This window comes from Phyllostomus discolor, chromosome 11 (assembly GCF_004126475.2).
Source record: "Phyllostomus discolor isolate MPI-MPIP mPhyDis1 chromosome 11, mPhyDis1.pri.v3, whole genome shotgun sequence".
NCBI classification, from domain to species: Eukaryota; Metazoa; Chordata; class Mammalia; order Chiroptera; family Phyllostomidae; genus Phyllostomus; species Phyllostomus discolor.
Window position 1 is genome coordinate 69,618,493 of NC_040913.2, and position 24,407 is coordinate 69,642,899.

At 44.5% G+C, this 24,407-nt stretch overlaps 1 protein-coding gene across 3 annotated transcripts in view; it reads right to left on the reverse strand.

Moving 5' to 3' along the window:
- The window catches only part of IKBKB (inhibitor of nuclear factor kappa B kinase subunit beta), a 50,600-nt gene that overhangs the window by 10,832 nt on the left and 15,361 nt on the right, over positions 1 to 24,407 (reverse strand). Inside the window, exons 5-15 of one of the 3 annotated variants that reach the window (XM_028526393.2) lie at positions 23,125 to 23,194; positions 13,315 to 13,403; positions 12,129 to 12,218; positions 9,742 to 9,866; positions 6,391 to 6,498; positions 5,055 to 5,184; positions 4,492 to 4,686; positions 3,698 to 3,812; positions 2,025 to 2,148; positions 1,298 to 1,449; positions 1,071 to 1,132 (exon numbers count right to left, since the gene is read on the reverse strand). In XM_028526393.2, the coding sequence (XP_028382194.1) occupies positions 1,071 to 1,132; positions 1,298 to 1,449; positions 2,025 to 2,148; positions 3,698 to 3,812; positions 4,492 to 4,686; positions 5,055 to 5,184; positions 6,391 to 6,498; positions 9,742 to 9,866; positions 12,129 to 12,218; positions 13,315 to 13,403; positions 23,125 to 23,194 (1,260 nt within the window). Of the gene's footprint in view, positions 1 to 1,070; positions 1,133 to 1,297; positions 1,450 to 2,024; positions 2,149 to 3,697; positions 3,813 to 4,491; positions 4,687 to 5,054; positions 5,185 to 6,390; positions 6,499 to 9,741; positions 9,867 to 12,128; positions 12,219 to 13,314; positions 13,404 to 23,066; positions 23,095 to 23,124; positions 23,195 to 24,407 lie in introns of those variants that run through there. The other 2 variants (XM_036011552.1, XM_036011553.1) reach the window with 2 other exon arrangements.

Here is a 24,407-nt window from a genome sequence, read left to right on the forward strand (position 1 = left end):
CTATGCTAATGTCAACTGATGTAAGAGGAACATTCTGAGATGCAAGGGTTTTGGGGGAACCCTCCAGGCTCACCAGACTCTCAACTGACTGGCTAGAAGGAGTGTGGGCTTCGGAGTCAGAAAGAGCTAGGTTTGGATCTCAGGTCTACCACTTTCTGTGTGACCCTTGGGCAAGTTACTTAACCCATGCCGTGCAGTTTCCCACCATAAAATAGGCTTCTAATGGGGCTGGCCTAGGGGTCAGGTAAGTATGTAAGGTATCCGGAATGGTGCCTGACACACAGGATGACCGATGTTCATTCCTGTCTCTTCTCTTAATTTGTCTATCCACTGCCATCTCGTGTGGGGCCCTGGATTCCTTTCCTTTACAGATTATGTAGGTGAGTGCTGTGCTGGGTGGAGTATCACCGGTCTCTATGGTTAACTAGGGAGTTGTCTATACATGCTCACCATTAAGTATGCATTTAGTACTGATTTTCAGAAGCAAACACTAAAACACAGAGGCAAAGGTCCTTGCCCAAGTTCACAGGAGAAAATGGTAGAAAAGCCCAAGAAAAACCCTCAGAGCCCAAGGTCTTCAATCTGTGTGAGGTTCACTAAATAACACCTCTCCACCTTCCTAATCCACATTTTCCAGTGGCACTTGAGTTACACTGTCCTAAGACTCTCTGACTGGACCTTTTCTCCCCTGTGGATTTAGTGTCCCAGCAAAATTAGGCAAAAACCTTTGACAAGATGGAGTATTGATCATTCATCCGAGGCCCTTCCTAACGGGAAGAGGTCCAGGCTTCCCCCCAAAAACAATTCACACTTTGCTCCTCATTCAAATCTGGACTGGCTCTGTCCATCTGGGTAGCTCCCAGACCTGCCACAGTGTGGTCCCTTTCAGTGGCCCCTTTTACTCTCCCAGTCTCTTTCCAACAAGTTCTAGTAAAAGTCAAAGAGCACGGCGAAGAAAACTTGAGTTTTCCCCTACAAGATAGGCCTAGTGTTGAAGAGAAAGTGGAAAACGGTAGGAAAAAAGCCTCATCCTCTTCAGTAAGGGTAAAATCCTAAAATGAGTGTCCTACCCGCCCACAGAGCTCCACGGCCTGTTCCATTTCCCTCCAGGCCAGCAGCAGTTTATCTGATGCTGGAAAAAAAAAATGTAGGGGGAAAAAAATGAAAAACAAAACAAAGACACCACAAAACCAAAACAGAAACAAGCAACTCAATTATAAAGGGATAAAAGAAACCTCAGGAACAGAAAATAAGAATGAAATGGTCTCTCCAAACTCATTGAAAAGAGTACACTCACTGATCCCAAACTCAGTTTGCTCACTATACTTCTCCAGGTCAATCTGGATGCTGGTCTTAAAGAAATCCAACTTGGCCTTGAGCTGCTGAGACATGGAGGCCATGGAATTCTTCATCTTGGAGAGGCAGCTGTTATTCCGCAGGAGATTCATCCTGCGGGGACCACAAGAAACAGAGCCTTGGGGTGTCTTTGGGATCCAAGTACCATTTCCTGTACAATAATAACAAAACAGCCTCAAATGCCAAGGCAGATCCCTGCTATAATTATTATAAGAGTGGCCAGTTCAAACCATAAAGACAACTTCCTGGTCCTCAGCAATGCATGAGGTCCTGCACCAAAGTGGGAATCAGGCAGACTACTACACAAAGGGCCCATAACCCGCACCAGTCAGAACCCGAGGAAGAGGCAGCCAGTCCCTGGCATGGCAGCAGGGGAGGGATGCTGACCCAGACTGCAATGAGCTCCTCCACATTCCAAATTCCGCCCCCACGTCAGTCAGCCCAGCCCTCAGTTCACACTTTTGCTCCATGTGCCCACGTCACTCAGCCTGCCTGGTCTGAAAGGGCCTGCCTCCCTCCAGCCCTGCTGGCCACGTCCTGCCCACCCAAACCAGTGTCTCCCTCTTGTCTCTCCTAACCGTTGCTTCTGGGCCCTTGCCTCCACCACCACCCTGTGGCCAAAGCCACCAAGCAATTTTAAATAAGCCCCAAACCGCCTGGCACAATACATGGCAGCTCGCTGTCCCTGCTGCAGCCGGTTACAGTCCTCCTTCAGGGTTTGGATGCTGTGCCAAACCTGGCCCCATACTTTCCGCAGCTGGAAGAAAGACAGGTTCCTCTTGGGCTCTTGAACTGGAACAGAGACATATACAATTGTCAGAGAATAACGCCCTACGATTAACCACATCCTGCCTTGCGACATCGCTGGCTTTTACAATTTTAGAAGTTACATAACTACTATGCTATTATATAACTCTTTGGGGTGCTATGTCTCGTTACTGCCTCATAACACATTTTTGTACCAGTGTGCATGAAAGTATGTACTAGTGAATAAACAGCTGCTGCTTTGATCTGAAGAAACAATTTGTGAATCATGAGGAGACAGTCATATATACACAGACTCATATAGAGTCTTGCAGAAGTAATACCTGCTTGAGTGCGGTTGGTGGGGTAATAATATGGGTGTAATAATATATAGTTTTAATTTGACCATTCCACTTAAAATGTCATTATGGTGTGACTGAGTGTGATATTCTTCTGTTACAGAATTACATGCTCATGATTTTGTAATAGAAGATTTTATAATAAAAAAGGGGTGTTATTTGTGTTGAACCCTGTAATTTTTAAAAAATATTTTACTTACTTACTTTTAGAGAGAGGAGGAGGGAGGGAGAAAGAGGAGAGAAACATTGATGTGCAAAAGATACATGGGATCAGTTGCCCTCTCACACACCCCCAACCGGGGACCTGGCTCACAACCTGGGCATGTGCCCTGATTGGGAATCAAACGGTGACTTTTCAGTTCACAGACCAACGCTCAACGCACTGAGCCACACCAGCCAGGGTGGCTCATATATTTTTAATAGATACTCTATGCTCACAATATTTAAGGTCATATGAAGCTTTCTAAAAATGCAGCTTCAGTCAGCAGTACTGGAAGACGACTAAATAAGCAATAAGCCTGGAGATCTCTAAGCCTTTGGATCTCTGATCTGTTTATTCTGCATGCGGGGGTGAGTGTGTGTGAGAACAGGACTTGGAGAAGCGTTAAAATGTCCATCTAACAAACAACAATGTAATGCTACAGAGGCAGTTAATAGGCAGCTCTATATGCACCAAAAGGGGGAAAAAATCTCCAAAATATAGTAAGTGAAAAAGGCAGGTACAGAACAGTACACATGGCATGCTACCATTTTTTCAGGGGGTAACGAAGTGAATATATATAACTTATAAATGCACATGTGGAATACCCCTGGAAGGTACACCCAAGAACTTGACAGCAGCAGTTTCTCTGGAAGAGACTGGGAAACTGGGGAGGGAGGATGGCTTATTTTTCACTGTATATCCTCTTGTACCTTTTGATTTTTTTGTATCATATGTATGTATTAATTATTAAAATATAAATAAACTCAAAAGTAAATAAAATGGCCATCTGACTCAAGGTCAGTGGCTTGCAGACAGCAGTCTCTGTCCTCAGTCTAAAGCTCTAGCTAGGAGGTTGGAATATACTCCTTTTCGGCTGTGCTACTCCTCACATGCCCCTAGCAAAGAAGAAGGCTGCCCCGAGGACAGGGCAAGCTGCCCTCCGTGGTAGGCGCCCATCCCCTGGCCCATGTCTCTCTCTCCTACCAGGTTCTGAGTATTATACGTGATTATTTTAAAAAAGAAATGATGTTCTTACGGATACAGCTGACGCTTTCGGGTTGGGGCCGTGGAGAGATCTGGGTCTCGTAGGTGACTTTACTGTTGTCAAAGAGAAAGACGAGGTCCATATCCAGGGTGCGGCCCTCATTCAGCTGCAAAGCGACATGAGCAAAATGAGATCCTGCGGACCAAACCCCTCCTTTTTCCATGTAATAACGAAGAGACCTCGGAGTGTTTCCCTCTGTTTACCAACAGCATCATCTTCAGCCAGCAAGTACTAGGCACTTGTCTTGCCCCTACTTCCTTTTCCTGTTCCTTACTTGTTTATCCCAATGTACACCTTATTTACAACTTATCACATTCTATTTTATTCTATGATTGTCTTTTGGATGCAACTTAGATATTTTCTATCTCCTTTCCTCTCCAAGAATTGTTTCTTACATGCTAACTTTAACAGCTGGCAGGGGGCAGGGGGTGGGGGGCGGGGCAGGGACCATGTCTTTCATTACTGTGATTGTCAGCATTTTTGTACACAAGGGGTGCATCGTGAATAGTTTTGTTTGACTTGGAAGAATGAAGCATCACTTTGACGACAAAGGGGAAATAAAGGTACTCTAAGTGGTCTGGAAAGTAACAAGTCAAGTGTGGAATGACTGGTGTCTCCCATTAGGTCACACAGGGGACCTCCCATTCCCATTTTAAAAAACCAGGCAGGTATCTGTGTGATGAACAGAAATGATAAAGCAGAGCTAAAATCTGAACCCGTGATTATTTCCCCCACTGACAAAGTCAGGGAAAAACTGGGCGTTCCACAAGAAGCCAGGGGCTCACCTTGCTGTCTGAAATACACTGAGTGGCAGGCTTGTCGGGGATCAACGCCAGACCTGCTTCTTGCAGCAGCTCCTGGTCCTCCTCGGGGATTCCTGTGTCCTGCTGGATTCTGGTCTTTAAGCTCTGTAGACTCTCGTCCTCTGACACTGGATAGGTGTGAATGGTGCCTGTGACCATGTTCAAGATATGAACCAGCTGCAACACAACCCAGATGTTACTGGAAAATCCCAACTCTAAGATGCCCATCTCTTTGCCTGGATCCTCTGCTACTCCCAACACTTCCCAGCCACACAAAGGAGAGCTCCCTAGCTTGAGGACGGGAGCCCGAGTGCCATGGTATATATACTCCAGTCTTTAATATTTGTATTTGTCCATAGCTACAAACTTACAGCCTATGTCCGTCAGCACAGGGGTTCTATCCTCTAACTTATGCAGAGATACTCTCGGAACAGCCAAAATTTCCCCACTGGTCAGACAGCTCATGACCTGTTTTTTCAGGAGCATTTCTTCCTCATAAGAACTGCCGTGTCCCGTGGGACCTGACCTGTTGCCTCCGTGCTCACCTTTAGGTTTAATATGCTATCCAGGGCCTTGAAGCAGCCATTGGGCCCGTGCACGGGATCAGTGCCCCTTTGTCGGGGGTGCCACATCAGCATCAGCTGCAGCCACTTCTCCAGTCGCTGTGCCAGGACGCTGAGAAGAGGAGCACAGTGTAGGAGGTGACACCTCTAACTCGAATTTCAGGTGGCCTTAATGTGAGGACTGAAAAGCACATACCTCACATGCATTCCACCATTATACACACAGATGGCAGCCAATAAATGATCACTGAAAATCAATTAATCTGAGAGAAAAAGGGAATATTTCCAACCAAATTAATTACTCAGGTGCTTATCACCTCTCCTGACTTGCTAAAACATCCCCTCAAATCAGGGATTCCTCCACAGGAGGTGTTGACCACAGGGTCAACAGGCTGGTCTCCAACTGCCCACGCTTTTAAATACACTTCACGGGCATGCCTGACCTCCAGATGGTCTCCACGCACAATCTGGACCCCCTACTGCACATTAGTTTATTTTTTTAATCACCTCCCTCAAAGGCCTTTGGTGGGCTCATACGCCTTCCCTTGGCCCTGCAGGCCCCCCACAGCCTGCCTCCTATGAGGTTGCAGCTGGCCTCTCACCGGCCCTCCAAGAAAGCCCTTTGCGAGGCCACCACAGCTACTGGCTGATTCCCTACACGTGTCTTTGCTCCCCCCAGCCTTTCCCCTTTTAACTTTCTCTTTATCTCACCATGTCCTGCATATCTTTCCAGATCCTTCCATAAAGCTGTAGCTCACCCAAAGTCATTCCACATTAGCTCTAATCTATACAATACATCTCCCTATTCTCTAAATACTCATGGTAGTTATTATCCATGGTACTCATGGATAATGTGACTGCCTGGTAGCTTTCTTTTGTTCTATTACTCTTCATATTCTGGCTCTAGGATGAGATTATAATGCTGTTCAAATTACAACGGTTAATTTGTTGGCTATGACACAGTATTAGTAGGCTATATGAGGAGTGCAAAGAGAAAAAAGTTTAATTCCCTACCTTTAAAAGACTTACAGTTGAATAGGAGAGCAACTCAATGCAAAACCAAATGTAACACAAGATCAAAGCTACTGAGGGTAATAGAAGGTACAGAGACATTGTTAGGGAATTTAGAAAAGATCATTTCTAGATGGGGCAAGGAGTGGGAATCCATTCTAAGTTTAACACTGAGGTGGATTATGCCTAGTTCTTAGTTACAGGATGATATCCAGATTACCTATCTAAAAGCTATCAGGTGTCACCTCAGACATCTATTTCAAAAAGAGGAAAAAATTTGTTGAAGAAAAATGCCACTGTACCTTACCTGTTAAGATTATTGGGGTAGGGTAAAGAGCTTGAAAATTTCACTGCTCCATTCAAGTCTTCAAACACCACGATGTCCATCTCACTCTTCTGCCGGACTTTGGAATGCCTGCAGACACGAGTTCTCGTTCATGACAGCCCTGCAGTCACCTCACGGCTGAGAGCCGTTTTACATTTGTAGTATGTCGCTTTACAACTGTACGGGACACGCCCAGGTCACTATTCTACCTTTTCAGCTAACGGCAGTGCGTGTGCACCCCGGTAGGAAGGCTGCTCGGAGAGTTCAAGAACGGTCAGTGCTGCCTGCACACCTGGAGCCATTAATGTCGTCCTTCCAAAGCGCGATTACTGCACGTTTCACACGCACAGGAAACGTGCACAGCACAGGCACGTCCCTCTAACTGCATACGGCTAAACATTACTTCTAGGGGTAAGTGCGCGTTTACATTTCCTGACTGAGAGAATTTATTGATGCATCTGAAATGGTATTTAAAGGAAAGAAATTTTAAATCCAACTGGTTTAAAATCTTCTTGGTGAAAAGGACAGTAATTTGAATTAGGCCTCACAAATAACCAAGTACTTTGACAATGAACAAGCACCTCCTTTACCATGATAACCCCATGTGGTAGACATTGTTTTCAGTCCATTATCATTGGTAGGGAAACAGGGATCAGGAGATTTGCCCGAGGTCATACAACCAGAGAGTGGAAGAACTGGGGACTCAAATCCAAAGTCTGGTGTTCTTTCTACCCTGTTTGAATGTCTGAAGCTTTCCTTTCCAAAAACACCTAGGAAATTCAAATAAAAGTATCTGAACACATATCATCAGTAAGGGGCGAACTGGCCGATCTGGGGCACACAGGAAACCCAGAGGAGCTGGCGGACGGCAGAGGCCAGTGGGCCACAGCTCTGGCTGAAACTGACCGCTGTACGTCAGGTGCACCAAGACCTTGTCAGTACATTCAAGTGGGAGGATGATCGTCTAATAGAAAATTTAATCTGTCAATGGAAAATTATAAAAATAAAAGGACATAATAAATAAAATGCTCGTTGCTTAGGTCCTAAAATGTGTTGCAAATTAGCTTTATAATCCTATGAGAAAGCTGAAATTACATTTGTCCTAAAATTACTATCCACCTGCCATCTGAGATGAAAGTGAAATTTTAGAAGCGTTGTCTGAGGCATTACAGACCAGATAAGACGGGCACGTCTTACATACTAGGTCACTACACAGCTCCTTACTGGGCATCAGAGAAATCCATTTGAAAGTGGTCACCTGGCCTTCCAGCCCCGATGAGGAGAGTTCTAGGAAGCCAATTCTGCAGACAACAGACTTGCTATGAAGATGTCGAGCCTTTAGGAATGTACTTTCAGATAGCACTTGCTCTTCCAATTCTAATGGATTTTACCTCATTTTGTTATAATAATTGAAAAGGTCGACATTTGAACTGAAGAAATGCAGTAACTACTTCATTATTTAAAAATACTGCAGCTGTACAGATAAAGTTTTCTTAATAATAGCTACAGTATAAAGTGTAACTATAAATTAACCAGCTAATTCCTCAATATTCAGAACCTATGCAGATCAACAAGCATTGCTTGTTTTAAAACAGGCCACCACAGGAGGGCATTCTTTGCCATTTCACCAGACTCCTCACCAAGAGCAGGGCCCTGGCCTCCTTCATCTTTGCACTTCCTACACCTGGTGCGTAAAGGTTGATGGAAATGGGCTGCCATCGCGTAACGCCACTCTCTGGAACAGATTTCAAAGGCTACATCTTATTCTCATAAATAAATATTCTCGTGACGTAAATACCTGCTTTTAAAAAACTTCTGTTTTTACTAGTTCCAGAAAGGTAGAGAAATGACAACGGCCAGTGCTGGCAATGGCGTGGTGAAAGGGACAGCTTTGTGTGCTCCTGGAGGAAATGGTACTAATGCAACCTTTCTGTGAAGCATTTTGTTAATACACATCAAAAACCTTTGAAAACGTGCACTATCTTTGTTCTGTTGTTTCCATTTCTAGGACTTACCTCCAAGGGAAAAGTGACTGTGCCTATATAAGGACTTCCCTACCAGGATGTTATTCTTGGTGTTATTTCACAAAGTAAAAATTGTAAACCACCCACATTTCTAACAATGGAGGGTGAGTTAAATGAGCTACAGCATTGGGCACTCTGTAGAATAGCAAACAGACATCACAAATAATACGGGACAACATGAAGCATTTTCAATAATAAGTTTGCAAAGCAGGTTCTATGGGAGTACGTGACTTATTTGTGTTTTGGGGGGAGTCTAGCACACACGAAGAGCCCGGGGACACACAAAAGTGTTCGCAGTGGTTGTGTCTGAGGAGGGAAGGAAATGCTCATGGTCTTAAACTGCCTTAGAAGCACGTATAGGGCAGAGTTCTTACTACGCCACCTCTGATGTAAAAGAGAGGGAGAAACACATTCATGAACAAACACACAAACACATGCCGACGTGCTTGTATGTGTGTGAAACCAGGTGGCTGGGAAACTAGTCAAGGTGACTTGTCACTGTGTACTCTCTCACACTTTTTGCAGTTTGAACCTTGGGAATTTATGACTGCTCCAAAAACTAAAAACTGAAAATTAAAAAAGAAATTTGAGCGACAGTAGCATTGTTCAAATTAGGGTGTGGCCTTTCAAGGAACAATTCTGAATGAAACCTAATTAGGAGAATGTTAATTTTTAAATTATGCATGTCAGTAATAATTAACTTTTATAAATATATAATGGTCAACACATTTTTTAAATCAAGAGAGTCAGAGAATATAGAGTAATTTTAAAAACTTAATTGTACCCTTTGGTTTTTTACTAGAAAATCTTTCTTTGTAACTTATTTGGCTCACATTTTAAGCCACTTTCTTATACTTTTAATATAAAAAAAAATTATATTCAGGTGTAGTAAAATTTGTCAACAGTAAATTTTCATACAACTATTTCTCATTTGTCTTGTGCACACACCTTTATCTGTTTACTAAGACACAGATTTTTCAGGGTAAGCACACACATTTGCACAACAGTCTGTGAATGTGCTGACTTGCTGCTACTGAATGTAGGGCGAATGTCATTTATATCATATCATATTTAAAGATGCTAATACTTAACAACTGCCCTACTTTCCTAGGTTTTCAGAGCTTGAACTGCCCACAGGCTGGACCCCGACAGGACTTTCTCTCTGGAGACAGATCACAGATGTCTCAGGCTGAGCCTGGGAGCACCCAGGGAGATGGAAACAGGTAAAGTGACACGACAAAGACAGAGGGACACACTGCTTCAGGAGACTCTCCTGGCCCCTGTCCCAGGGCCGTGGTCTCTCACTCACCACTGCACAGGCTGCCAGTTGGGGAGGAAAGGCCGGAAGCCTGTGATGCACTCGAAAGCCAAGGTGCCAAAGCTCCAGTAGTCGACGGTCACTGTATACTTTTGCTGCTCCAGCAGTTCTGGGGCCTGCAACGACGCAGGTGGAAACACACCTGAGCCCCCGCGAGAGGAGGCAACCAGCCCTTCTAATCACACCCCACACTTCTCCCAGCTCCATCCAGAAGATACTGGCATGTCCAGGGGTGAGGAGGTGACCGTGTTTAGGTGGTGTTATCTAGATTTTTCTGTACCGCATTGACTCCTGATGCTGACTCAAGAACCCCTAAGGGTACTTTTAGGTAGATCAGAGTACATCATATACCCTTCTCTTGGGCACTGTGTAAAGACGGGAAGATAGACTACACACAACAGAGAAAGATGATACTGAGCTGTACACACCAAATGCATAACACACACATTAATGCTAACCAAATCTCCGAAATTGATGTGGTTTATGATATGTGGTGTGCAATGAAATGCAATAGTTACAATCAGGCAAGAAAGAAGCCAGAAGCATGACTGCTGCCCAAGTAGAGAGAGCTGGGGTGACCAAGGAAAGCTTCAAAGCACAGGTGGGACCACACCCAGGCTTGGAAGAAGGCTCCCTGAACATGAGTGTCTGAGAGGAGACATTCCAGAAAGGACCATCACAAGCAAAGGCATGGGGACAGGACTGTGCATAGTTTGGCTGGAGATGTGACACTATGGAAGGGCCAAGGAGTCCAAACCAAGAGGAAGAATGGGGGTATGGTCAAGTCAACCTCTGTGTCCAGTTATGCACAGAAGTTTGGCTCCTGCAAGTGAACGATCTCACTGAGCATCCTGGTCAGAGCATGGGGTGCCCCCTCCACTGAACTGCTGCGGAGTCGATGAGGATCCCAGAGGACACTCCGCAGGACCTATGTAACTGCATCATATGGACCCAGGTGCCCGAATCCTAGCGCCCCGTGAGTTACCACTCTGAACCTCTATCCCCTAGAGAGGGTGATAAACTGATGGAACCCATCCCCTAGTTGGTGGGATCAGTAGGAAGTATAAATGCACTCAGAGAGACTTCAAAAAGTTTCCTTTTTTTTTAAAATATAAGAACTAAATGGGATATTTAAGCTCATCAAATCTAATGGCTTTCAACTTTTTTAAAAAATTTTTGTCTTTTAAACTGCAGGCTCCTTTATTCAGTCACCATTTTAGTGGTTGTTATCATCCATAAGCAATCTACTGTGTTTCCAAGTCTTGCTACGTCTTTTGGTAGGGATGGCTGAAACTGTTTCTATGTCCTCACTGCCACCATCAGCTCTGAACTTCTGATCACAGTGTCCCCTTACTACTTGCCCATAATTTTACTCTTGTTCAGTGAAATTCATTTTCCCACCCTATCAAGAGTGAGCTTTTCAAAAGGTGAACCTGATCCCTCTCTAACTTAAAACCCTTTGATGTCTCTCCAGGGGTTTTAGGAGAAAGTCTAAAATCTTGAACCCAGCCAAAAAGGCCCTGAATCATCTGTCTTCTACCTCTCTCTCCAGTTTCAACTCAAGATACTCTCTTCCTTCTTCTCTAGGTCCCAGCCATACTTTCTGGTCTCCCAGTGTACTATCCCTTTGCCCAGGATTTCCTCTTCCTCCTCCCACCTCCAGCCCCTTTTCACCTACTCATCCTTCAGGTCCCACTCTAGGCTAGGTCTTCCTAATATATATTCTTGTCACACCCTGCACTTCTCCTTTGCAGCACTTATCACAACCATAACTTCTGAGTTACTGGTATAAATTTTAGGGTAATGCCTACTTTCTTGCTAAACTCTAAGCTCCTAAGGGTCAGGGAAATGCTTGTCTTCTTTCCCAATGCCTCACCAGCTCCTAGCACAGTGCCTGGCCCAGAGGCTACCCTGGATCACTACTTCTTGAATGAATGAACGACTCAAATAGAACCACAATATTCAGACCAAATACTATAAAGAAAGGGTGGGAGCTCAGAACTATCAGCTTCTCCTCAATGGCCCCTGAGACACCTCATGGAAACTGTGGCCTCTACAGAGCAGTACGGATCTAATTTAAATTCTTTATCGTCAGTCAAAACCCTGAAGCATAGGTGTTACTGGATCTGTGTGAGGACACAGCAGCAGAGCCCCTCTGACATCAGAGACGACGACCATAACCCTTCTACCGGGCCTCTGCCGGCAAAGTGCTGACTTGGCCAGATTATGGCTCTGACCTCCTACAACAGTTCCTGCACATCTAGGAAACATCCAGAGCTGGAAAGACTTAGGTGCTGGGAGGCAAGGATACAGAGGAGCCCATATACATGGCCACCGGAGAGAAACTGATCAGCAAGCATGTAAATCCTGTTTCTTACCAGGTACTGCAGGGTCCCCACAAAGGAAGTACAGAGACTGCCCTGATCCAGTTCCTTGGCATATCCTAGGTCAATAATTTTGTGTATTAACTGAAAAAAAAGGGGAAGAGGAGAAAAAAGTTGAGGATTGTGAGTACTCATTGTCCTCCTATACAGATTCTGATTTTTTGCTGACAGAGCAGGGGATATTTCTTATCCGAGATGTTACTAAATCCTAACTTCGTAAGAACCATCAAATACACAGTAGAACATCTTCAACATGGTAAATTTAGGGCAAAAGGAAACAAACATATGCTGTAAAAACGCTGGGAAAAAAAGGGGATATGTCCTTCCTTGCTCTGTGACCCATCACCAGAGGAAGGCCAACATTAACAGACCACCGGCCCTCAACATTGCCCTCAACTTGGACTTCAGGATGTGAAAGACCAAGCCGGTCCCTTCTCAGAAGTAAATACCTTTCGTTCTCAACTCTTAGAACCAATGGCAAGAAGGAGGGTGAACTGAAACAAAGGTGAGCACGTGACCGTGGTGGGTCAGCCTAGAATGCTGACGGAAGCTGCATCAGAGAGATTAAGTGACCCCGCTTGGGCAACTACATTCCTCTCGGCTGAGCCCTGCCCTGCTCATCACCCCCAGCGAAATAAACAAGGCCGTGAAAGAGCACAGCACCAAGCCCCATGGGGAGGCTACTGCCACACCTGCACAGCAGGGCCACTGAACAGGGCCACCAAGAGCTCTGGGGAAACTGCAGGCTGGACCCCGCTCCGTGGGCAGCTCCCAATGCCTCTTCTCAACCACATCCAGAACCAACTTAGAGCTGGTTTCCAAATTAGCATCAAAAGTGGACGCTTTCAAACAAACAGAAAACAAAAAAGTCTTTTTCTAAGAAGTGCTAATCCCAAAGACTGGGGTTAGAGCCGGGGAGGGGAAAAACACTCTTTTCCTTATCAGATTCCTGCAACTTGGCCAATTAACAATGTGATCCATTCAAACTTGCCTCAATTTGAAAGCAAGAGCTTTTTGCCAAATTTTGCTTCAAATCAAAAAGCATTCCCAGAGAATCAAAGCAAATATAACCTCAAGGGAATGCGGACATAAACAAACATGCAAGGCTTGTTTCTTCCCCACCAGAGCAGCTTCCCCAAGCCGGTCCCCAGGACCCTCCAGCCCCAGGAGGGTCACTCACCCTCTGCTCTCCTTGCTGCAGGACGATGTTTTCTGGCTTGAGATCCCGATGGATGATTCTGTTTTCATGAAGATATCGAAGCGCAGACGCTGAGAGAGTGGAACGGGGAGTAAGTTTTCATTAAGCCTAAAAAAACACTTATTTCAAAATATCCTATGCTGAGAAAGATGATTATTGTGTGCACCTGACCCACAGTCTGACTCCCAGAGCACAGGCCCATGGTGGAGGGCCGGGGCCGGGCAGATGCCCCTCAGGTAATGTAAAGGAGGCCTGGCTATGTGAGCAGAACTACGATCATAAGAATCTGGCTTTCGATGCAAAGAACTATGAGATCATCGATACAGTCTAGAACAGTGGTTCTCAAATTGCATTGCTTGGACCAGCAGCATCCAAACTTGTCAGAAATGCAAGGTTGGGGTCCCACCTCAGACCTACTTAATCAGAAACTTTGGGGGTGATCCTGCTTTAACAAGCTCTCCAGGTGATGCTGATGCTGATGCTGATGCTGATGAAGTTTGAGAAGGGAAACTTCTCTGGTATAGAGGCTTAGAAACCTAAATTCTATAGGGAGGAGTGCCCTCTGGGCAGAGAGCACGTGGGTTCTCGGATCTAGGCTCCAATTAAGGTCAGAGGCAGCCTCCAGGAAGGAGTGGGGAGCACTGAAGAGGACAGGAGCACATTCAGCACATCTGACAGTTCGACATGTTTATTAAGCACCCAGTTGTCTGCCAGGTTCTGGGAAGGACATAAGGACATGATCCCCCACATTAAGGGGTTCAGAATCTAGTTGGGAGGGAAGAGCCGGCACAATACTGGCTTTGCAGTTACTTGAGACGCACAACTTCTGCTGTGAAGAGGAAATCTGATGATGATACCCAGGAGGGGCAGACAGAGCAAGGGCAGTGGGGGACAGGGATGTCCATCTACAGCTCAGACTCCAGGCAGGATGTGATATTTTTTTACTTGTAAGGCAGGTTTCAATAACTCAACAGAAGTCCTAGTTAATCATACTACAAAAGAAAAAAATGGAGTAAGTATCCAAAGGAGATAAAATTATCTTTATTTGGAGATGATATGACTAGATGCCTAGAAAACTCAAAAGGCTAAAAACTGGAAAGAATTCAGTAAGTTATTTGGAAATAAAACAGGTATATGCAAGTCAACAGCTTTTCTCTATGTCAGTATATCTAGTTGAAAAAAGAAAAATAATGTCATTCACATTAGCAACAGAAACTCTAAAAGAAAATACCCAGGGATAAATTTAGCAAAAAAAAGTAGGTGAAGAAAAGTATATGGGAAAAAGAAAAGCAACACAAATAACATAGAAAGGGTTTAAAAGTTTATGGCAAAAGATACTGTTCACAAAGACAAAAGGGCTGGGGAAAAAAATAAGCCAAAGAATAAATATATGTAATAGACAAAAGCTCTCATAAATCCATGAGAAAGCAACACAGTAGAAAAAGAGGAAATTCACAGAAGAAAACAAATGGTGAGCAACGCACAAAGCTGCCCCAGGTCACAAATAGCCCAAAGGGTGCGAATTAAAGCACAGTGAAATGCCTTTTTCACATCTTCAAAGGACAAAAAATTTAGATGAGAAATAAAAGGCACTTCCTTACATTGTTGGAAGGAGTAAAAGTTGCTGTGCCTTTCTGGAAAAAAATATGGCAATATCTATTAAATATTAAAATATACATGTTGTTTAACCCATTTTTTCCACCTGCAGTAGTCTAGATTATAAAATCAAAAGCATCATAACATACAAATAAGGATGCTTATTTCATACCTTGCAGTGAAATAGCTAGAAACAAACTGAAAGTCATCAACCACAGAATGGTTGAACAAATTCTGGTAGATCCACATTGTAACAGGCAACTGTTTTAAAGTCAGTTAGGTTTACAGATGATATAATTCAGAGATAGACAGCACAACTCAGAAATGTTAATGATACACTTCAAGTTAATTGTACGATCTGCGTTTTTGCTAAAAAAAAAAAAAGTCAAAAGCAAATGCAATAACAACACTAAGAGAGGTTTAACAAACTCATCAAGCCAGACTGAGAATGAGGGCGAGCCAGGGAGGTGGGCAGCCCTCTGGCCCCATACAGCAGTTCCTGTTGCTCTGCAGAGCAGGAGAACGGCCTTCCATAGGAAGCAGGGATCAGACACGCTACACAAAGACCTTCAGGCTGAATGTTTCCTGAAAACACTTGAAAGTCAAACCGGGCCAGCTGAACAACTCACTAATATCTGATTCAGGCAATTCCACATCAGAACAATATGTGATATTACAAAACCGAATTACATCTGCGCTTTCAAACCCAGCCTTTGACCATAAAGTTCCAGCAATTCATACTTGCTCCTGGTTTTTCTTCTCTTTCATAACTAAATAGATCCACTGACTGTCCAAATGAAGTGTGAAATATATTCTCTATTGTATTAACTTTTACAGACCAATGCTTCTTAATGAACTTTCACTTTTGTTTTACTAATTTTATTAAAGAATCAAAGCAAAGTATAATGAAACACTGTAATAATTGCACAAACACAGCCTTGCACGCAGGGATGGTGTAACTGCTGAAACTAAACCAGTGCCTGGCAGGCAGTACTGATGTGCAACGATTCAGTGTTAAGTGACCGATTCACAAAAGGCCTGTTGGGTAGATGACGAGAGTGTAAGAATATAATAGATAAAGTGTGAGTTGATGTGCTCAAAAGCAGAATGAAAGAAAGTTGAGACTCCTGTATTTTGAGCAAGCACATATACTCAGACTAAAATAAAGCCTCTGAAGGTAGATGTGAAAATCTCAGTGCAAATAGCATGGGACACAGGCAGGTGAGATGTCCCAAGCAGCCCCCCAGTGACGGAGGAGAGCAGTCAGATCAGACCGAAAGCATCGTTCTCTATGCCGTGCTGATTAAGAGTTGTCAGCAAAGCTTTAGTGACGAGGGATGGCAAGCTGGTCACTGAATCGCTGATTACTATTAATAGCTGTCTTTTCTGATGCTCAAGCAACAGTACATAACTACCTTTAATCCTCATTTTGGGGCACTCATGTATTCTCAAACATTTCTGTCAACTTTAACTTGGAAAGTAAAGAATTCTACAGATATTGTTATATGTAGTTTCTCGGATTGAATAAAACAGTCAAAACTTTGATAGCCAAGACCTCTTAAATAGTTTCCCTTACAGAATCAGTCCTTAAAAATCTTAGTTTGGCCTGACTGTGCTACACTTCACAAAATAGTGCCTAAAGAGCATCATGAAATGAATCAAAATTGTCTGAAGCCAAGAGAACTTGATTGAATGAAAAATAAGAATTTGGGATGAAGAAAAATACTTTTGCATTTGAAAGTTTATTTAAAAACCTAAACTTCTACCAATAGTCATAATATACATGTATAAAAAAATAAATCCTACAAGCTTTAAAGCCTAAAAGTTCATTTCTCATGTTTTAATTATAGAAAAGGATTCCTAGGGCAGATGTTGCATATAAAGAGTCCAAGTCAAGGACCTGCCACAGGAAAAGGGTCGCCTCCTCCAATTGTCCTCGCCAGGACTGGCGTCCAGACATTCGCCCCAGCTTTCCCTTAGCTCGTGAGGTAGACGAACCCGTGACTGAAGAATTTGGCACTCCTGGAGTTCTTATTGATGAACCAGAATCCAAAATCAGAGCTTCTGTACATTTTTTCAGATTATAAACCACAAAGTAGGGAATAGACTTCTTTGTAGAAAACCAGGTTTATAAGGGTTGTGCCTATGAGCCCAGTTACTAAGTTCCCTGAAGAACATTTTTGTTTGGGATACATTCTAGGGAGAGGAAATGGGAAGATAAATGGACCAAAAGGCTGATGGAGATTAAAACAGACAGAAAAGGCAGTCACCAATTGGTGATTTAAGTCACCAATGAGTAAGAAGGGCGACAGGATGTTCGTTCACTCAGTAAAAATTGACCATGTGCCTACTATGTGCCAGTCAATTTGGTGTCACTGGACTTTCCAAAAAAAACAGGTTGGAAAGCCAAGTGCAGACATGTGGAGGAAGATTTAGTCCAGCTGAAGGTATCTCAGCTAAAATAGTCCCTATGACTAATCAGCAAGGCAGTCACACCAAGTGCTAAGAGAAAAGTGAAAAATCATCCTCTCATCCATTCAACTAGTAAGTAACTTATAAAGTGTCTTCTATTTGTTAGGTGTTATGGACAATGTGTCAGTGAATCAAAATATTTTCTTCGCTTACTGCACAAAGTTTGGTCAATGGACTCCAAGCCCAGAGGTCAGGCCTCACTGTCAACCACAGGCAGAGGGCACATAGCAACAGCAGAGAACTAAGTGAGTGGCGAAGGCAAAATAGGGGAAAGCCGTGAAAGCCCTAACTGGCATGGCTCAGTTGGTTGGGCGTCATTCTGCAAAGCAAAAGGTCACCGGTTCAATTCCTGGTCAGAACACTTGCCTGGGTTGCTGGCTCCGTACCTCGTCAGGAATGAGTGAGAGGTGGCTAACAGGTGTTTCTTCCTTCCTCTTTCTCCCTCCCTTTCCCTCTCTCTAAAAGTGAATAAATAAAATCTTAGGGAGGGAGGGAGAAAGGGAATGGAGGAAAGGGAGGGAAGGGAGGGAAGGGAGGGAAGGAGGCAGGGAGCCATGAGAGGGAGAACCACTGTGAGTGAAGGGTCAGGGCAGTCCCCATGGAAGGGACAAGTCTAAAGCCATACCTGAAAGACAACAAAGCTTAGGGTTGCTGGGGAGGTGCAGGAGCAGCATTCTCAAAGGAAGAGCAAGTGCAAAGGCAAGCAGGAGGATTGAAAAGTGGGTTTTTGAGCCATGTACATGTGAAGTTGGCTACAGTGGATCAGAAGAAATGTAAGGGTAAGAGGTTTGGCCTTGACCTAATGATGGATTATGATAAAAGTGTCCTTGCAAATGAAAGACAGGTTAATGAAATGAGATGGGGAGGTGAGGTAAAGGGTCATTGCAGTGATTTGCTATGGCCAATTAGTGAAGACAGTAGGAACAGAAAGAAAAAAAGAGACATACAACATAATGGAAGACTGAAAGTATTTGAAGCCTTTTTATTTTTACTTTGTTTTTTATTTTAAAATTTTTTTCATTTATTGAAGAGAAATGGCAATTTGTTGTTCCACTTATTTATGCATCCATTGGTTGATTCTTGCATGTGCCCTGACTGGGATCAAACCCACAACCTTGGTGTATGGGGATGATACTCTAACCAAACGAGCTACCCAGCCAGGGCATGTTTGGAGACTTTTTAAACAGAAGGGTGTAGAGCAGGAAGAGGGGCAGAGTCTAAGAAATGAGGTACAAATTGGCAGAAAAATGGGACAAGTGACACAAGAAAGAGATCGGAGTTGAACATACAAATTTTGGAGATGTGGTTGATACAGATGTCATGAGAATGGCCTGGCAGTGGGCAGCTGGTCCAGGGATGAATAGGATGGAGCAAAAATTAAAAAAACACATCCAGCAAAGCTCTGGGCAAGAGACGATGCAGTAAGAGAGAAGGGAGAGAAAACTGTCCAGGGAAGCGGTCAGGATGGGAAAATGAAATAAACATCAAGACATTCTGGGACAAACATTCTGAAAATCAGCCACTTGAGTAATGAAAAGGGAATATTTAGAGTCAGAAGGGATCTTCTCTAAGGTTATCAATAGACCAAATTCCTCATTTTAAGTTGAGGACATGTAGTCCCAGAAAGTTACCATAGTTTTCCGTTAGAAAAGGTAGATTTAGACCAAAAAGGTCCTTGAACAAGGAGAAAGAGCTGGGAAAGGAGAGAAGCCAGCACTGAAAGACAGTTGTCTTCTTCTATTATAATATTCATTAATCTGGTTGTTTATGCTTTCCAAATGATCTAAATTTCTAAGATCAGGTAATCCTCTTTTGTTATAAACCCACAATCAGAGAGACACTAAACAGAGAGCCCCATTTCCTGATTTCTAGAATGGAGCTGCTCCCTAAAGCCCTGCATTGTCTTCGAAACCTCTCTGCTCATCGGTGCTGCAGTGCTGACCCTGCCAGGAGCCGCTCCCACGAGGACAGAGATGGGGACCCGAAGAAGGAAGTTTGGACAAAAACAGGGTGTGGGGCTCCCGAAGGCTCGGAGGAGGACAGGATGGCCAGTCACCACAGTAACCCAACCACCTGGAGAATCAGGGAAGACTGAGTCGGATCCAAGATCAGATAAGGCCCTGGCAAATTCACAACCGGCCCACCCAGCTGGCCCCGAGGAAGGGGGCAGGTCCCCACCCCCCAGAGAGCGGAGCCATGGGACTCCAGAGCACGGCAATCTGTACCTTAATCTTGAGTGCCCAGGAGTCTGCTCCTCTACTGGCAGAAGGAAACACATGTCAATGTTTTCCAAAGAATAGTGAGAGAGACTGTTTCAATAGAATCCACTTAGGTACAACTTTCTGGAGCTATTTTAGGATCACATTAGGTGGAAGACAAATAATTTCCAGCTGCTTCTGCCCCTGCCTCCTGTTCTCTTACCAGCATAAAAGCAATGGTCTGGCAGAGAAAACAGGGCTCGCCCACGACATGCTCACTGGGCATCTGCTCATTTTCTCACGTGTACATTGATTGCAATAGCTTCTTGGGCAACTAAAAGTTCACTGGAGAAATCCTGCCTGTGTCTATTATCTTGGCACTGCTCTGAGTGGGCGTCTAGGGAAGGTCAGTGGCACAGAAGATATGGGGGGTAAACAGGCTTAATCCAGAAGACAAGGCAATGAATCCGGACGCAGCAGTCAAGGGTGTGGCTCTGCCACTTATCTGAGGTTGACCTGGCAGAGAACAGAAGTGGCAACTCCAACAAAGGGAACGTGGCGCCAGCACTTGAAATGAGCTGGAACAAAATATGCTCAGGAAATGTTTCAGAACACAAAAGAGTAATGTGAGATGAGCTCCAAAAACAGCTTTGGACCTTTGGCTTGGTGACAAAATTCTTGCAAAAGAAATAAATTTGATGAATCTTGTATACAAATCAGATATGGGAACAGGAGCAAAATACAAGCTTATCAGCCACCTCCACCACAACCACAAAGTCAAGGGACAAAAGGACATCCAAAAGCTGGCTGAGACAGAAATGGGTCTGAGGAAGGGAAGTGTCATAAGAGAGCCACCTGCTTGGCTCATTGGATCCCAAGCTCAAATCAATACCCAAATTAGCGGGATGGAGGTTTTTCAAAAAGGGTGCTATAAATCCAAAGCCAGAGAGCGAAGGAACCGAGAGAGGAACCAGAACTCGCTCAGTGCACATTCTGCCAGGAGCAAGCACTGTGCCAGGAGCTGTATGTACATCGTCTCACTTTATCCTCATAACAATTCTAATGGGGCAAGTAATGGTTCCTCTTCATAGCTAGCAAAATCGATGTCCTTAAAAATTAAGTAACATGCCTATTTTCACACTGCCAATAAGTGGAAGAGCTGGTATTTGACCTAGGAGTGTTATGTATATGTGGATATGTTCTTTTTTAATAGGTCCTTACTCATTTTAATTTCCCTTGGGATTTAATTCATTCATGTCACAAATATTTACAGAGAAGCAGCTATGTAAGGTTTTACTGTTCCGCACACTGGAGTTATAGTAGTGACTAAAGTCTCTGCCTGCGAGAATTTAATTCTAGTGTACTAATACTTCAAAGCCTCATTATTTCCAATTTGGGGCCAAAAAGAGGAAAGACAGGGAATCAGTGACCTAAAGAATTTTAACATTCATCCACCTATAAGAGAGCTGAACAACACAGGCCCGTGGGAGTTTGCCTGTCTGAGTTGTTCTGACTTATGTGGAACTTAAGCCACATATACAACTTGAACAGGTAATAAGTAATATGAAAGCTACCCCACAAGTCATTGGTGACTGGGTACACATTGTGCCCAGACCCAAGAACACACAACCAGAAGAATGAGCTCTATTACTATCATTAGAGAATCTCTTGAAGTACAAAAGTTATATGGGTACCTAAGTCAATAATTTAAGACTTTTTTAATAACTATCTGCTGAATGCACAAGTGTGTAAAAGAAAAATATTTAAGAGCATAATGTTTAAAAAACAGCAGATAGATTAAAAAAAAACTTGAAGCTCTAGCCAGGAAAAAACAAAAGTTGCCCATGAAGAGCAAAAGAATATTTCCCAAATTAACAGAGGATAAATTAACAGTCTGGCTACTGGGAAAAATACAACCCACCAAATATCTGAGCAAAATGTAGATGGGCAAGCCACGCAGCAAGGTGCCGAGAAAACAGGTAGATTCTTGACCCATGGAATAGACCCCACAGGTAGACAGACAGGACCCCCCCATAGGCCCACATGGGCCAACGCACAAGAGCACCGGTCTGACCAGCGGCAGACGTCCCACCAAGTCAACTAAAACCAGGGCGATGTCAAATTGCACTCACTGTGAACTCCATTCAAAGGACAAAGGCACAGCACAGAGGGGGAGACGGAATTTTCTGTGTCAGGTTGTTTGGATCCAAACCTTAAACATGTCACTGCGTGACTTTGCCCCACTTCATTTTCTTCTTTCCCACCTTTCACCAAAAGTGGCAAAGAGTACGGAAGAAGCAGGTCCACAGCAGCGAGGCGAAGTGTTTTAGGGACACGAGGCCCCCCTATCCTTCCAGGCCAAGACTTAGAGCTTATGGCAAAATGGTAACAACTGGTGAATCTAGACGACAGGCACGTGGGTTTCACTGTACTACTCTTTTCACTTTTCTGTATGTTTGACATTTTTCTAAAAACTAAAGTGTCAGCAAACAAAGTGCAGCTTCAAAAAGGTTGCAGTGAGAAAAGGATAAAGAGGGTTTGTATATAATTCCCCAAATCTCTGGACAATACTCAGTAATAAACTCCGGACAACTCTGAACTTTAGATCTCAAATGGTCAACTTGTACCAACAATCTTGGAGATTAAAAATGATTCTTCTAGTCCTGGCTGGTGTAGCTCAGTGGATTGAGCGCGGGCTGGGAACCAAAGTGTCCCAGGTTCGATTCCCAGCCAGGGTACATTCCTGGGTTGCAGGCCAGAACCCCCAGCAACCGCACATTGATGTCTCTCTCTTTCTCTCTTTCTCTCTCTCTCTCTTTCTCCTTCCCTCTCTAAAAATAAATTAATTAATTAATTAAAATCTTTAAAAAATTTTTTTAAAAAATGATTCTTCTCTCAAGAGGCCTGGGAAGCCCCTCTGTTGTCCTGATGTCTGTCTCACTAGGCTGGAGCCATGGGCCGACTGGCTGCAGAGTTCCCCCTCTGCATCGCCTCCTGGAGCAGGCACCAGGGTCCAGGGCATGGCTTCTGCCCTCTGCAGTCTCCCCAGAGCCAGCCCGGTCTCCCCAGAGAGTGCCGCACATACCCTCATCTGAGGACACCAACAGTATGAAAGGATTAAAAAAGGGCAGTTTTTCCTGCGCCTGTGGTCGGCAAAAGAACTGCCAGTATGGAAGTGGAAACATTTGTTGCCAAGGGATGAAATTCATCCAAATGACAACCTACTCCATCACGGTCATTCCAGGAAAGTGGGGAGTGGAGCTTTGTAATGGGAAAGGAAATCTGTTATTCTATATATATTGTAATCCACTTCATGACTTAGTCCGGAAGGAAGAGAACTCTATTTGAGTTCAGTGCCTGCCTCCCTGGCCCCTCACTGCCCTCCTCACTGTCATCCCTCAACCAAACCCTCTGCAAAGACCAGAGGACCAAAATGTCGCCTCTCCTGTAGGGGCGACAAGGACTCACAGGGGCACCACATACTCTCTCTGCATGGCTCGGCCTGACTTCCAGGGCTGGGATTTACCAATGTCACTCAGCAAGGTGAGGATGGCTCCTTCCCGTAGGCCACAGCAGTTCTCAAACTGGTTCAGGTACTGTCAAGAAGATGAAAAGAAGGGTCAGCTGAGTGGTCACCAGCCACCAAGAAGCCCCCAAACAGCTCTTGCCAGCTACAGTTGTCTGAGTGTGGTCCCGGCCCTGGGCTTTGGGGACCTAAGCTGACAGCCAGCCTGGGGAAGCAGGACTGGCAGAAACCAGCCCAAGACGAAGGAGGAAGCTGAACTAAGAACCCCCAGAAGCACTCACTTCCGCAAGCAGAGGTGTCTGAGTCATTCTGTGATGAGGGATTTTCAGTCTCACCTGTGCTGCTGTTCTGAGGGAGACGGGACAGTCTAAGCTCAGTCACAATTGGTCCACTGCTCCTGAGCATCCCGCAAAAGGCAGGATGGAAGGCGGTCACTAAAACCACCCTCTGACCACTTCCTGACATCACCTTGCCAGGGAGGTGATGATGATGGGGGGGCAGGGGGAGTATTTAATAAACATTTACTATGTGCCTGGCACCAGGCTAACCCCTGCACAAATTAGCTAGGTAAAGCTTTACCTGCAATATCTCATTTCATCCTCCTCACTGCCATGGAGGCAAATACCGTTGGAATTTCCATTTCATAGATGAGGAACCTGAGGCTGGAGGGAGTCATTCCAGGCAGAGCTGGTATTCCTACTGGAAGCCATGTGTCTCTGAGACACTTAATCCTTTGGCCCTCCTGGCCCTCTCAGCTTACCGAGGGGTTCAATATACTGTTGGCAATTGGCCTCAAATGAAGACAATGGAGAAAATCTCCATTGAGGTTTACAGTCATTAACGAACATTTATAACCAAGAATGTCCAAGAGCCTCTTTCCCGGGCCAGGCATATGGACTTCACTCTTTCAGTCTGATCTAGCTTTTACATCTGCTAATGTGCTGGCCAAGCTTGTCTCTCTATGACCAGGGTGTAGATTTTGAACTTTTCTAAGAAGGCAAAGACAGGCTACCTAGTCTGGAGAACAAGGTAACCCCATCGCTCTGGGCAGCAGCACCCTCCTCCAGTCCCCGCCAACCCCACCCCATGGGAACACTACAGAAGGGGCCCCTTAGGGTGCAATCACTTCCTGCCTCCCCAGCTCATCCTGCACCCACGCCAGGGCCGTCATCCTGAAGTGGGTATCTTCTTCCCTGACTGACTGGCTCTTTGTCGCCTGCGAGATCAAGTCTGAAGTCCTCTGCCCAGTTTTAGGGCTCCCCATAATGTGGTCATATCCCACC